The 14,579-nt window shown below is 39.9% G+C and overlaps 1 protein-coding gene across 1 annotated transcript in view; it reads right to left on the bottom strand.

Annotated features, from left to right (window-relative positions):
* Positions 1-1,618: 1,618 nt before the first annotated feature.
* The window catches only part of garem (GRB2 associated, regulator of MAPK1), a 36,539-nt gene continuing 23,578 nt past the window's right edge, over positions 1,619-14,579 (bottom strand). The window contains exons 4-6 of the mRNA XM_061922133.1: positions 12,773-13,981; positions 3,755-3,909; positions 1,619-3,683 (exon numbers count right to left, since the gene is read on the bottom strand). Coding sequence (XP_061778117.1) covers positions 3,005-3,683; positions 3,755-3,909; positions 12,773-13,981 — 2,043 coding nt within the window. The 3' untranslated portion in view covers positions 1,619-3,004. The remainder of the gene's footprint in view (positions 3,684-3,754; positions 3,910-12,772; positions 13,982-14,579) is intronic.

Raw genomic sequence — 14,579 nt, 5'->3', positions numbered from 1 at the left:
CCGAAATTCCACCAGTTTTATCAGCGCATTCACCAAACCCTTCTTTAGTAAAAAAAAATATATATATATATATTTTTTTGCAAATTCAAGACAAAGTTTTATGTTTTTGGTAACAATTTAGTTTGGGGAATATATTATAAGTAACACAGACTTAATTTAGAGTTATTTGGACACTAGAGGAACATATTCTAAGTAATAAAGACTTAATTAAGAGTTATTTGGTTAGGGTTAAGGTCAGGGTTAGAGGGTTAGGGTTATAATAAGGTCATGCCGGATAAGGCATTAATAAGTACTTAATAATGACTAGTTAAGAGCCAATATGTTACTAATTTGCATGGTAATAAGCAACTAATTAATAGTACAAATATTCCCCATACAAAGTGTTACCATGTCTTTTTACTGGTGCACAAAATTAACCGTGCATGAACATCACCTTGTTCAAACAACAAAACCAACACGGTGCATAACCTCACAACAAATGACACACCTGCAAATCAGTCAGCTGTTGCCGTATCCGTAATACGCCGATAGGGAGAAGTTTGTATTTACACGATGAGTCGGGTTTGTCTTGACCTCCGCCGAACCCCTGAGGCCGACTCACCGAACCCCTAGGTTTCGATCGAACCCAGGTTAAGAACCACTGCCCTAGTGTCCAAATAACTCTAAATTAAGTCTCCTAACCCTAACCGAATAATTCTAAATTAAATCTTTATTACTTAGAATATGTTCCCCATATTGAAGTGTTACCAAAAACATATAACTTTGTCTTGAATTTGAGAAAAAAAAAAAAATATATATTTTTCACTAAAGAAGGGTTCGGTGACTGCGCGTATGAAACTGGTGGGGTTCGGTACCTCCAACCAGGTTAAGAACCACTGGATTAGACGTATAAGATTTCATGGGATTTAGCAATTAGGAGTGACAGATTGTTAGGTAAACGTATAGCATGTTCTATATCAGGGGTCGGTAACCTTTACCACTCAAAGAGCCATTTCGACCCGTTTCATAAAATGGGGAAGACAATGGGAGCCGCAACTATTCTCGCCAATATCTGCTGGTGGTCACCCAGATGACAAGAATAAGGGCATGCTATGAAGCCATTGCCCTAAACACTTTCTACAACATGTACAAACTGCTTGCCAGTCCAGCAACATGTTGTGAGAGGCTTCCGCAGATGCACGCACATGACTGGAAGGCATACTGGGTGACACAGAGTACACTGACGGTTGTGATATGAACAACTTTAACACTCCCACTAATATGAGCCACATTGTGAGCCCACACAAAAGAAGAATGACAAACACATTTCGGGAGAAAATCCTCACAGTAACACAACATAAACGCAACACAACAAATACCCAGAATCCTTTGCATCCATGACAATTCCTGACTGTGTTATACACCCAACGAGCACCAAACCCCACCCACCTCAACCACGCAGGGAGGAGGGAGGGGGGGGGGGGTTGGTGCTCACGGGGTGTATAACATAGTCAGGAGTGTCATGGATGCAAAGGATTCTGGGTATTTGTTGTGTTGCGTTTATGTTGTGTTACTGTGAGGATTTTCTCCCGAAATGTGTTTGTCATTCTTCTTTTGTGTGGGTTCACAATGTGGCGCATATTAGTAGGAGTGTTAAAGTTGTTTATATCACAACCGTCAGTGTACTCTGTGTCACCCAGTATGCCTTGCAATCTCATACATTTACCGATAGAAGCAGCGAAATGCATGTATCAAGTCGGCACGCAAATAGCATTCCGTGAATTGCGGGCGCGATGAAATTCAAGAGGACGCAAATAGCATTCCGTGAATGGCGGGCGCAATGACGTTCAAGAGGACGTTAAGAGTAATATCATCACGGCACGCCCTTAAGATTTTAGTCCGAGTGAAAATTGGAGAACGTCCGGGAGAGGCATTGAATTCCGGAATCTCCCCGCAACAATCTGGGGGGTTGGCGATTGTGCAGCTGAGCCGCATCAGAGTTGCCAAAGAGCTCTGGAGCCGCGGGTTGCCGACCCCTGCGTTATAGTTATTTGAATAACTCTTACCATAATATGTTACGTTAACATACCAGGCACCTTCTCAGTTGGTTATTTATGCGTCATATAACGTACACTTATTCAGCCTGTTGCTCACTATTCTTTATTTATTTTAAATTGCCGTTCAAATGTCTATTCTTGGTGTTAGGTTTTATCAAATAAATTTCCCCAAGAATGCGACTTATACTGCAGTGTGACTTATATATGTTTTTTTTCTTCTTTATAATGCATTTTCGGCAGGTGCGACTTATACTTCGGAGCGACTTATACTCCGAAAAATACGGTACATGAAAATCGGGGTTGTACTGTAGTCATCCATATGTGTACATGAGTTTGAGGGTTTATTTGTGTAAATAAATATTGGGGATGTATCATAGTATTCATCCATGCATCCATTGTCAACCGTTTATTCCCTTTGGAGTCGCGGGGGGTGCTGGAGCCTATCTCAGCTACAATCGGGTGGAAGGCGAGGTACACCCTGGACAAGTCGCCACCTCATCGCAGGGCCAACACAAATAGACAGACAACATTCACACTCACATTCACACACTAGGGACCATTTAGTGTTGCCATGTGTACATGAAAATGGGAGGTGTACTGTAGTATTTATTTGTGTAAATAAATATGGGGACTGTATCTTAGTATTAATGTGTACATGAAAATGGGGATGTGCTGTAGTATTTATTTGTGTAAATAAATAAGGGGGGATGTATCGTAGTATTCATGTGTACATGAGAGTGGGGATGTGCTGTAGTTTTTTTTTGTGTAAATAAATAAGGGGGGATGTTTCATAGTATTCATGTATACATGAAAATGGGGGTTGTACTGAAGTATTCCATATGTGTATATGAACATGACCAATGTACTGAGGTACTTATTGGTGTCCATGTATAGGGGGATATATTGTAGTAATTAGTAGTTGTGCTGAAGATATAAGGGTCTTGTACAAATTTTCCATGTGATATATTTCATATTTTGGGCCTCCATCCATGGATGAACTGCAGGAGTTTGGTGAGCTGCAGTTTGCTGAGCTTGAAGTCCTCCGAGAGAATCTCTTCAGTGAGCTGCATCAGAAAGTTTCCATCGATCTTCTCGCGGGTGAAAATGAGGACGATATCGTCGGGCAGACCGATGAAGCGTAAACATTTGGACACTTCCTCTATGGAGAGGCCGGCCAGGCTGGGTGGAGGCTGCCACTGCTGGCTGTGGGCAGAGCTCATTGTGTGTTGCGAGTTTGACGCATCCTGCTGGTCGACATGAGTCGGTGAACATGTGACCTCTGAACTCCTCAGCTTTGAAGTCCTTGGCGGTAAAATGGGACAAGAGAGGCTCTGATTGGTGTTGCATTCAATGTCTTTGTACATTTGAGAGTTGGAACTCGAAGATTTGCTTCTCAGGCTGAGACTCTTGCTGCCGCGTGCATCGAAGTTATTAATTTGAGTGTTGCTGGCTCTCTTCCTGGGATAGCTGTAGTAACTGTCCAAACTCTGACTCCCTGTCCTACTCACGTTGTTTGGCCAAGACAACCTGGAGGACAACTTCCTGCTTAGGGAGGTCGTGCTGGTGAGGTGATTCCAGTTACACGGATAACAGACACTCTTCTTCTTCTCATGTGTGTCTGACACCTCTTCTGGCTCGGAGCCTCCCCTGCCGATGGAAAGAAAAACATCCCATTTTTGTCACATATTGGAAGCATAAGAGAAGAAATGCTGACGTACATGCTGTGGAGCCCAGACGAGTAATAAGAGAGGGTTGGACTTGGCGAGCGCGTCTCCTGCTGGCGAGGCTTGGACACGAGAGGCTCTGATGGCGTCTGTTTAAGACTTCGTGGAGGAATTGGAGGCGCGTTCAACAGGCGACATTCTTCTTTCACCTGGAAAGGTAAGACCGGCTTTAAAAGTGGTGCTAAACATTGTATTTATTGAACACATGTCTAATAAGTGGTATTTTTTCAGATGTCTAAGAAATATTTATTCGGGAAAAAACAGGTCATCTGAACATGTGAAAATATTCATATTAATAAGCAAAAGTTAAAGGTCAACCTTTACTACCACAGTACTTTCAAGACAGACTTACTACAAAAGTGTTTTCATCAAACACTTATATACAATTATATCTTCATTCTTTCCATCGCAATTTTTTCATTGACAACAAATTCAAAGCAATCACTTCCAGTATCTTAATTTTATAATCTATATTTGCATGTTTGATATGTTTTACATTTTTCTTTCATTTTGTAAATTATCACGTTGTCAAATGTTCATCTTTTTGATTTATTTGTTTAATGCATTTTTTCTACAAAAAGAAATCACTAAAATCCTTTTTTCCACATTTTTTTTTTATTTCTATCATTTTGTTTAAAACCTCAAGCCTGTTTAAATTATTATCCAAACCCAACTTTTCTTGCCTGTTGACACAGGGTTTTGTGTATTTGGAATCCCCATAAGTGCTAAAAAAGTGAATTTATACTTATCAAACTCAACTTGTGATGTTGATTAACCTGTGACATCAGAGAATTTAGTTGTGGTTTTACTTCACCTCCATTTTTATTTTCCCTACAGCAAGTTATAGTCCAAACAAAATTATGTCCACAGTGACCAAAAATATTGTGTAAATAAATATTGGGCATGTATCATAGTATTCATCCATCCATCCATTTTATACCGCTTATTCCCTTTGGGTTCGCGGGGGGTGCTGGAGCCTATCTCAGCTACAATCGGGCAGAAGGGGAGGTACACCCTGGACAAGTCACCACCTCATCGCAGGGCCAACACAGATAGACAGACAACATTCACACTCACATTCACACACTAGGGACCATTTAGTGTTGCCATGTGTACATGAATATGGGGATGTATCGTGGTATTCCAAATGTGTACATGAAAATGGGGGTTGTACTGTAATATTTTTTGTGCAAATAAATATGGGGACCTTATGTTAGTATTCATGTGTACATGAAAATAGGGATGTGCTGTAGTATTTATTTTTGTAAATAAATAAGGGAGGATGTATCGTAGTATTCATGTATACATGAGAATGGGGGTTGTACTGAACTATTCCATATGTGTACATGAACATGACCAATGTACTGTGGTATTTATTGGTTTGCATGTATAGGGGGATATATTGTAGTAATTAGTAGTTGTACTGAAGGCATAAGGGTCTTGTATATATTTTCCATGTGATATATTTCATATTTTGGGCCTCCATCCATGGATGAACTGCAGGACTTTGGTGAGCTGCAGTGTGGACAACCAAAAATGTTGTGTTGTTGTTTGTATTAACCAGCAAAGGCCACTACACAAATTAAGATGTACCGTATATTTCTGACTATAAGCCGCTACTCTTTTCCCAAGCTTCGAACCCAGCAGTTTTTACGAAGGCGCGGCGAATCTAAGGATTTTTCTTAGCTAACGGCCATATTGTTTTGTAAACAACAAACTTGCATAATAAAAAAACACAGACAGAGACTGAAAAGGTGTGCTATTGTTTGTGCTATGGCGCCATCTTTTGGACGAGTTTGCTTACTGCAGGTGCTGCGGGTTGAAAGTCTACAGTATTTCCTTCTGTTTTGTGCCTTGAACTGGAAGTACAAGTGACGTTCCGTCTACTAGTCGTCAATAGGATTTCTACCTGTATGATTTCTTCATTCATCACTCCAAACAATGTTTGTAAGTTGTACAATATTACTAAAACAACTCATACTTACGAAACCTTCACATATTTGATAGTAGGTTTTCATGCATATTTCTACGCATGTACAAATATAATGTAATTAAGCTAGCGTTGTTAGCATTAGCTAATACGATTGCACGTGTCTGTATTAGTATTATAAACTTCAAATGGCATTCTTTTTGTAATCTTTTATTTTTGCAAATTCCTCAGTAAATTCTCCAAAATGTCATAGTGGAGTTATTAAGTCTGTTTAGCTGATTGGAGCGCTAGCTTCCGCAGCTAGTGGGTCCACGACAATGACTTCTTCTGCTGTGTTACAGGCACAATTTGGAAACAATTAAGGTATGTAAATAAACATTTACAAAATCTTTCCGTGTAAATAACTAATTTCACAACGTATACAGGACTCTCTCAGAAAATTTGAATATTGTGATAAAGTCCTTTATTTTCTGTAATGCAACAAAAACATGAAAATGTCATACATTCTGCATTCATTACACATCAACTTAAATATTGCAAGCCTTCTATTATTTTATTATTGCTGATTATTGCATACAGCTTAAGAAAACTCAAAAATCCTACCTCAAAAATTAAATATTTCCTCAGACCAAGTAAAAAAAAAAAAGATTTATAACAGCAAAACAAAATCAAACATTTGAATATGTCAATTAATGCACTCAGTAGTTGGTTGGGAATCATTTTGCACGGATTACTGCCTCAATGCGGCGTGGCATGGAGGCAATCAACCTGTGGCATTGCCATACTTGCCAACCCTCCCGGTTTTTCCGGGCGACTCCCGAAATTCAGCACCTCTCCCGAAAACCTCCCGGGACAAATTTTCTCCCGAAAATCTCCCGAAATTCAGGCGGAGCTGGAGGCAACGCCCCCTCAAGCTCCATGAGAACAGACTCAGCAATGTTGTGACCCTCTTAAACAGGACAATACTGCCATCTACTGTACGTCTGTACATAGAATAGAATAGAATGTACTTTATTGAACCCTGGGGGGTATTCAGCACCACAGTTCGCTCACAATAAACAATGACAATAATAAATAATATAATACTTATATATATATTATATATATTATATATGATATATGAATAATATAGATATATTCTACATATATTATACATTTAAGTGCAGTCAAGGAACATATGCATTAGGGAGTCTGTTCTGATGCCCACAGTAAAGAGACGTAACTTCATCACGTCGCCTGGTTATTGACTCCAACCCAATTTATTACACCGCCGACGAGCAAAATGAAGAAATATGCATGCAAGTTCAAAAACGAATGGAAACAAGAATTTCAGTTTATCCAGGAGAGTTCGAAGGGGAAGGGCTATGTTGCCTGTAAATTTTGTGGAACAGACTTCTCCATTGAACATGGTGAACGGATATACTCAGTCATGAACAGTCAGCGAAGCATCGTTCACAACCCGGTATTATGGCCCACCTCGCAAAATGAAGACCCGATGGTGTATCTTATGCTGAGAGAAAGATGGCTATGCTGATAGCTGGAAGCAACATCCCATTCGCATTTGCGGATGTCTACAACAAATCCGTGAAGGTTATGTTCCCGGATTCGGAGATCGCTCCCCAATACGCAAATGGCAGAACAAAGGTTACTCAAATTGTGAAAGGTAAGTGTACAGTTAGTAGAACAACTGTGTTTTTATTACTGTGTATTTGATAGGTGCCGTCGGAAATTCGAGTATTTATTTTATTTATATATACAATAAAATAAATATATATAGCTAAAATTAACTGAAAGTCAAGTATTTCATACATATATATATATATATATATATATATATATATATATATATATATATATATATATATACATATAAATATATATATGTATAAATATAAATATATATATATACGAAATATATATGAAATACTCGCGTTGGTGAATTATACTACTCCCCTCTTAACCACGCCCCCGCCCCAAACACGCCCCCCAAACATGCCTCCGCACCACCCCCGAACAGGCCCCCTCACCTCCCGAAATCGGAGGTCTCAAGGTTGGCAAGTATGGGCATTGCTGAGGTGTTATGGATGCCCAGGATGCCTCAATAGCAGCCTTTAGCTCATTTGCATTATTGGGTCTGATGTCTTTCAGCTTCTTCTTCAAAATACCCCACAAATTCTCTATGGGGTTCAGGTCAGGGGAGTTGGCAGGCCAATCAAGAACAGTAAGGCCATGGTCAGTACACCCGTTACTGGTGGTTTTGGCAATGTGGGCAGGTGCCAGATCATGCTAGAAAATGAAATCATCATTTCCATAGAGCTTTTCACCAGTTGGAAGCATGGAGTGCTCTAAAATCTCTTGGTACACAGCTCCATTGACTCTGGACTTGATAAAACACAGTGGACCAATACCAGCAGCTGACATGGCTCCCCAAACCATTGCTGACTGTGGGAACTTCACATTGGATTTCAAACAACTTGGATTTTGCTCCTCTCCAGCCTTCCTCCAGACTCTAGCGCCTTGGCTTCCAAATGAAAGTGTGAAGTTCCCACAGCCAGCAATGGTTTGGGGAGCCATGTCAGCTGCTGTGTTTCATCAAGTCCAGAGTCAATGCAGCTGTGTACCAAGATATTTTAGAGCACTACATGCTTCCATCTAGGGCTGCAACAACTAATCAATTAAAATTGATTATAAAAATAGTTGGCGATTAATTTAGTCATCGATTCGTTGGATCTATGCTATTAGCATTCGCTGCGGCTACGTCTCATGAGGTGGCAGTAAGCCAGCCAATGACGTGTCATGTGCAGCTCACGTGACCACGCCGTCTCCTTTGCCTGGAAACATTCGAAAAATGGTGGAGGGAAACATTACGGATAGTTCAGCGGAGAAAGATCTTGAGGTTATTGTTTCAATGGAGAAAAGTGTACGACCTAAGTCGTCAAAAGTGTGGGAACACTTTACTTTAAAGACTTCAAAGAAGACTGTTTCCTGCAAAATGTACAGCATGGACCTCGCATGGCATGGAAGTACAACATTGCTTCGGGAGCACCTGAAGAGGAAACATGTGGGAGCCATGGATGAAGAGAACTCACGGTACGTAACTTTGTAAGTCCATAGTCCAGGTACATTGATCCGTTGTGTCTATCTTTGTATGTGTTTAATATTTTGTTAATGAGGAGATTTGTTTTAAGGAAGTGCAGCAGCAACTGCTGTGTATTAACTTTCCAAGTGTTAGGAACTCTGGAGTATAAGTCGCACCTGCTGAAAATGCATAATAATGAAGGAAAAAAAAAACATATATAAGTCGCACTGGAGTATAAGTCGCATTTTTGGGGAAAAAGTATTTGATAAAACCCAACACCAAGAATAGACATTTGAAAGGCAATTTAAAATAAATAAAGAATAGTGAACAACAGGCTGAATAAGTGTACGTTATATGACGCATAAATAACCAACTGAGAACGTGCCTGGTATGTTAAACTAACATATTATGGTAAGTGTCATTCAAATAACTATAACATATAGAACATGCTATACGTTTACTAAACAATGTGTCACTACTAATCGCTAAATCCCATGAAATCTTCTACGTCTAGTCTCTTACATGAATGAACTAAATAATATTTTTTGATATTTTAAGGTAATGTGTTAATAATTTCACACATAAGTCGCTCCTGAGTATAAGTTGCACCCCTGGCCAAACTATTAAAAAAACTCTGACTTATAGTCCAAAAAATACGGTAAACATTATGAAGGTGCTGGAATATTTAATGCTATTATTCAGAGGCAGCCTAAAATGAATCCTTTATTATTCGCAACAGAAATGTGTACGATATCTGATCCAGTTCTGATCTGATGAGTTACATTTATGTGTTATTATGGGTGTATGCTGCAAAGTCAATTTATTTAATTTAGCTTTTTTTCCAATGTGGTGGCATAATTGCCTTCTACTTCAGAATTTTTTTATCAAATCAACTAGGTGTGTATTAAGTTACGTGTAAATGATGCTACTATGTACGTTCATTATATGGTCTCTCTCATTTCAGAAAGAAACAAGCCAGCATTAGCGACTTGGTACAAAGGAAGGTGTGCACACCACAGCAAGCGGCTGCATTGACTGATGCTATCCTGAATATGTTGCTAACTGACATGAGTCCACTATAAATGGTGGAGGATGAAGGTTTGAAACAAATGATTCAGGTCCTCAACCCTGGTTACACTTTTCCCTCGAGGAACCATTTTACCAAACTGATGGAGAGGAAGTACGAGCAGACATTCCAAGCAGTGTAGACTGACATAAAAGCCACCCAGAGCAAACTTGCTCTCACTACTGATGTGTGAAGAAGTGTAGCCACCTTGGCTATTACATTGGAGACGAATGGAACATGAAGTCAATCTGGCTTACAACCATGCCACTAGAGGAAAAACATACGTCACATACACGCCCTCGACCAGCAGAGAGGTAGCGGCGTGGCTAACGTTAGCTGCTAACGTAGCCGTACGAGAGAAAGATGGTTTGGATCTGGTAATGAATGAAGGAAGACTTAATTCCCAATAAAAACAGCAGGGTTTCCATCGTCTGGCGGTGGTTCGGCTTTAAGTGGGAATATGTCGAACATACAACCGTAATTTGTCACGTGTGGGGGGAAAAAGCGTTTCTATAAAAAGTAACATTACTGATAATATGTAGCATCATTTGTAAAGTCACTCGCTAGAGAATGAAGACAATTTCATAACCTTAGTAACATACCACATAGAGAAGGGCGAATACTATTTGATTTCCTATTATGCAGCTCATTTTTATTTGACACTTAAAATGTCTCTGACAATCTTGCAATTTATGTTTTGGAAATGACTTGAATGTTTGTGCCATTGCTTAATAACTTTAATAAATACACTTTTGGTCAATTGACTTAGTTGTGATTTCCCTCTCTGCGTGAAAGCTTAAAAGTAGCAGATATTAATACAGTATGAAGAATAATGTTTTAATGTATACACATAGAATCATCATACTGCTGTGATTATATGCATCAAGTGTTCATTCAAGGCCAAGGCAAAATATCGTAATATATATCGTATATCGCGATGTGGCCTAAAAATATTGCGACATTAAAAAAAGGCAATATCCCCCAGCCCTACAACACAGCCAATAATGCAAATGAGCTAAAGGCCGCTATTGAAGCATCCTGCGCATCCATAACAGCTCAGCAAAGCCACAGGCTAATTGCCTCCATGCCACGTCACATTGAAGCAGTAATCCGTGCAAAAGGATTCCCAACCAACTACTGAGTGCATTAATTGACATTTTCAAATGTGTGATTTAGTTTTGCTGTTATAAATCTTTTTTTTTAACTTGGTCTGAGGATATATTATAATTTTTTGAGATAGGATTTTAGAGTTTTCTTAAGCTGTATGCCATAATCAGCAATATTAAAATATTAAAAGGCTTGCAATATTTCAGTTGATGTGAAATGAATCCAGAATGTATGACATTTTCATGTTTTAGTTGCATTATAGAAAATAAAGGACTTTATCACAATATTCTAATTTTCTGAGACAGTCCTGTATATTCGCGGCTTAAGGAAAAATATTTTTTTCTTTAAAATGTAGTGTGTGCGGCTTATATATCAGTAGTGCACTCTATAGTCCGGAAAATACAGTACTTAACTTTTGTGTTTGGAAACATTGTACTGTACCTACAGGAGTATCTGATGCAGGGCCCAGCAAGAATTACATACCCCCACCTCAGTCCGATCGTAAATATACAGAAGGATTTGCCCAAAACTATATTTAGACACAAGAATCGGCTCCTAAAATGTATGGCAATGGTGGATACAATAAAATGGTGAGTCCAGTAAGAATAATCAATCAATGTTTACTTATATAGCCCTAAATAATAATGGATTACATTTATATGGTGCTTTTGTAGACCAGTGTTTTTCAAACTATTTTGAGCCAAGGCACATTTTTGCATTTAAAATTTCCAGAGGCACACCACCAGCAGAAATCATTAAAAAATGAAACTCAGTTGATAGTAAAAAATCGATGTTGCAAATGTTGGATATGACTTTAAACCATAACCAACCATGCATAACTGTAGCTATACTGTCACAACCTGTCACATCACACCGTGACTTACTTTGAGTTTTTTGGTGTTTTCCTGTGTGTAGTGTTTTAGTTCTTGTCTTGCGCTCCTATTTTGGTGGCTTTATCTCTTTTTTTGGTAATGTCCTTTAGCAGTTTCATGTCTTCCTTTAAGCCATATTTCCCGCATCTACTTTGTTTTAGCGATCAAAAATATTTCAGTTGCTTTTATCCGTCTTTGTGGGGACATTGTTGATTGTCATGTCATGTTCGGATGTACATTGTGGAGGCTGTCTTTGCTCCACGGTAAGTCTTTGCTGTCGTACAGCATTCTGTTTTTGTTTACTTTGTAGCCAGTTCAGTTTTAGTCACATTCTGCATTGCTTTCCCTAAGTTACAATGCCTTTTCTTAGGGGCACTCACCTTTTGTTTATTTTGGGTTTAAGCATTGGACCACTTTTTACCTTTGCACTGCCTCCCGCTGTTCCCGACAGCTACAAAGCTATTAGCTACCGGCTACCACCTACTGATATGGACGAGTATTACACGGTTACTCTCCCGAGCTCTAGACAGCACCGACACTCAACAAAAACACATAATTTGCAGCATGGCACACAAGTGTGCTGCGGCACGGTGGTTGAAAAACACTGTTCTAGACACTTAGTGTTTCACAGAGAAGGGAGACCCATCATTCACTCACTCCACATTAAATGGCAAATGTGATGATAAGTTAGCAGGTAGCAAAAGGAAGCTTTTTAGATGTAAATTGAAAATCATAACATGACATATTGAAGTCAACATCCCTCAAATTGGCCGACAAAAATCAACCTATCCGCTATTTGCACATTTACTTGTAACTTTGTGAGGAAATGTAAGGAACAAAATATTTTTTAAACTACGGCAGTTTGTTGACATAATTTTCTTCCATTTTAAGAAATTTTAAATGCAATGCTTTTGTTACGAAAAGGAAAGAAGTGCGAGTAAAGACCAGTGATACTCACAGCTTCCGATTTGGGTGGGACAGGTGGCGGTGTGAGGGACGCATCGTGAGCGGGAACTGGAGCGAGAGGACTTGTGAGTGGCAAGTCCGGGTAAGAGCAATTTGTTGTTGTTGTCATTGTCGAGCAGTCGTTGTCGAGAGCTCGGACTCCCTCAGTCAAAGAAGACTTTGGGATTTGGCTTCTTAGGCGATCCAACCACAGCTCCTCATAAGGAACGTCAGAATTGTTTGATGCTTGCTGCTTAGTGTCCAACATTTGGGGGGGAACGTGTTCATTTTCTGCCGAGTCAGCTGGAAGGCTGTCAGAGGGCAAAAGAGCCCAGTCGCCACAGAGGGTCATGCAACCCTGCAGGTTGACCTCGTTGTTACCGTGCAGGTTGCTACCATAAACGCATACAGACAGTCGGTGAAAGGACTGTGTGAGTTCATCGCGGGCGTATGTCAAAGAGCTAGGAATCTGCATGCTGTTGGGACATCCGTTCGAGGTCCCGCCACCGCTGCAGCAATTACCGTTCCCGCCACTCTGCCTCTTGGGGCTCTTCCCCTCATCGTTCCAGTCTGTCCGCACGTCACGGACAGCACGTGAATAGTCGTCAATGTCAAACTGCTCCTGGCAGAAGGAGAACCAGCGATGCACCATGGTTTCTAGCCACAACTCTCCCTGCAGCAGCTCCTCCGGGATAATAAAGCGAGGCAGAGCCGTGATGAAGGGGAAGTGGACGGGCACAATTTTGTTGCTTCGTAAGACAAGGCACACAACCACTGTCTTGGTCTGAATGTTGACTAACTTGTAGCGATTGCCCTCCCGGATGAGGTGCAGGTCGTGCTGGTTGCGAGGCGGACTTCCAGGCACCGTGACGTTGACCGGCAGTCGGGTTTTCTCCACGATGTTGCGGATGGTGTGCTCGCCATCCTGCATCTGGAGCTCCAGAGGACTACAGGTGCTGAAGCGGCCTTTGCACTGGAAAGGTAAGCTGATGCTCTCGTTGGTACGATGGTTCATGCAGATCAAGCAGGGCATCTTGCCACGACCCATCTTGCTGATTGAGTTCAGCTTACCAATCTTCTTGAAGATGGTGTTGAATCTTGATTTTTCTTTTGAGGTCTTGGCGTACAGGATCTCAGCTTGACCCATCAGTGTCAGCTCATCGCCTGTGCTCAATGTTATATTATAAACTTCAGTGTCCTCATTGCATTCTCCTGAAGCCATCTGAAAGAAATGTCCATCTTTATTAATCACATTTCTCAGTTAGTGTTTTTTAACAGGTGCAACTTTAAAACGATCCATTTCTTTTTTACAGCCTTATTCCAAAGTGGAATAATTTATTTTCCCCCTCAAAATTCTACACACAACACCTCATAATGACAACATGAAAGCATTTTTTGTTTATCTTTGCAAATGTAAAAAAGATGCAAAACTAATAAATCCCACTTACATTTCACAAACACTAACAATAGAAACACATAAAACAAATAATTCAGAGCCCAGACCCTTGATCTCCAAGGAAAGCACTATATACATCCACCATGTCACATCTTGTACACAATTAATTATAGATGGAAAGGCTTAAAAAGAGTGAAACATATCTAAAGACAGAGTTTAATGTTATTATAAGTTATTAATATCAACATTTCAGCTTCTTCTGTTTGCTGTCTTTTTCCAGTTTTTGCTAGGGTTCTTTTGTTTGATTCAACGTGCTAATATTAAACAAGCCACCAGACACAGAATAACCTAATAGCGATTTTTCTTTTCACAATTGGTATTCGATTTGCGATTTTTTTGCTTCATACAAAAAACATAAAAATGC

This window comes from Nerophis ophidion, linkage group LG15, assembly GCF_033978795.1.
Source record: "Nerophis ophidion isolate RoL-2023_Sa linkage group LG15, RoL_Noph_v1.0, whole genome shotgun sequence".
In the NCBI taxonomy this organism is placed as follows: Eukaryota; Metazoa; Chordata; class Actinopteri; order Syngnathiformes; family Syngnathidae; genus Nerophis; species Nerophis ophidion.
The sequence above is the reverse complement of the archived record's forward strand: the minus strand, read 5'-3'. Positions and strand labels throughout refer to the sequence as shown.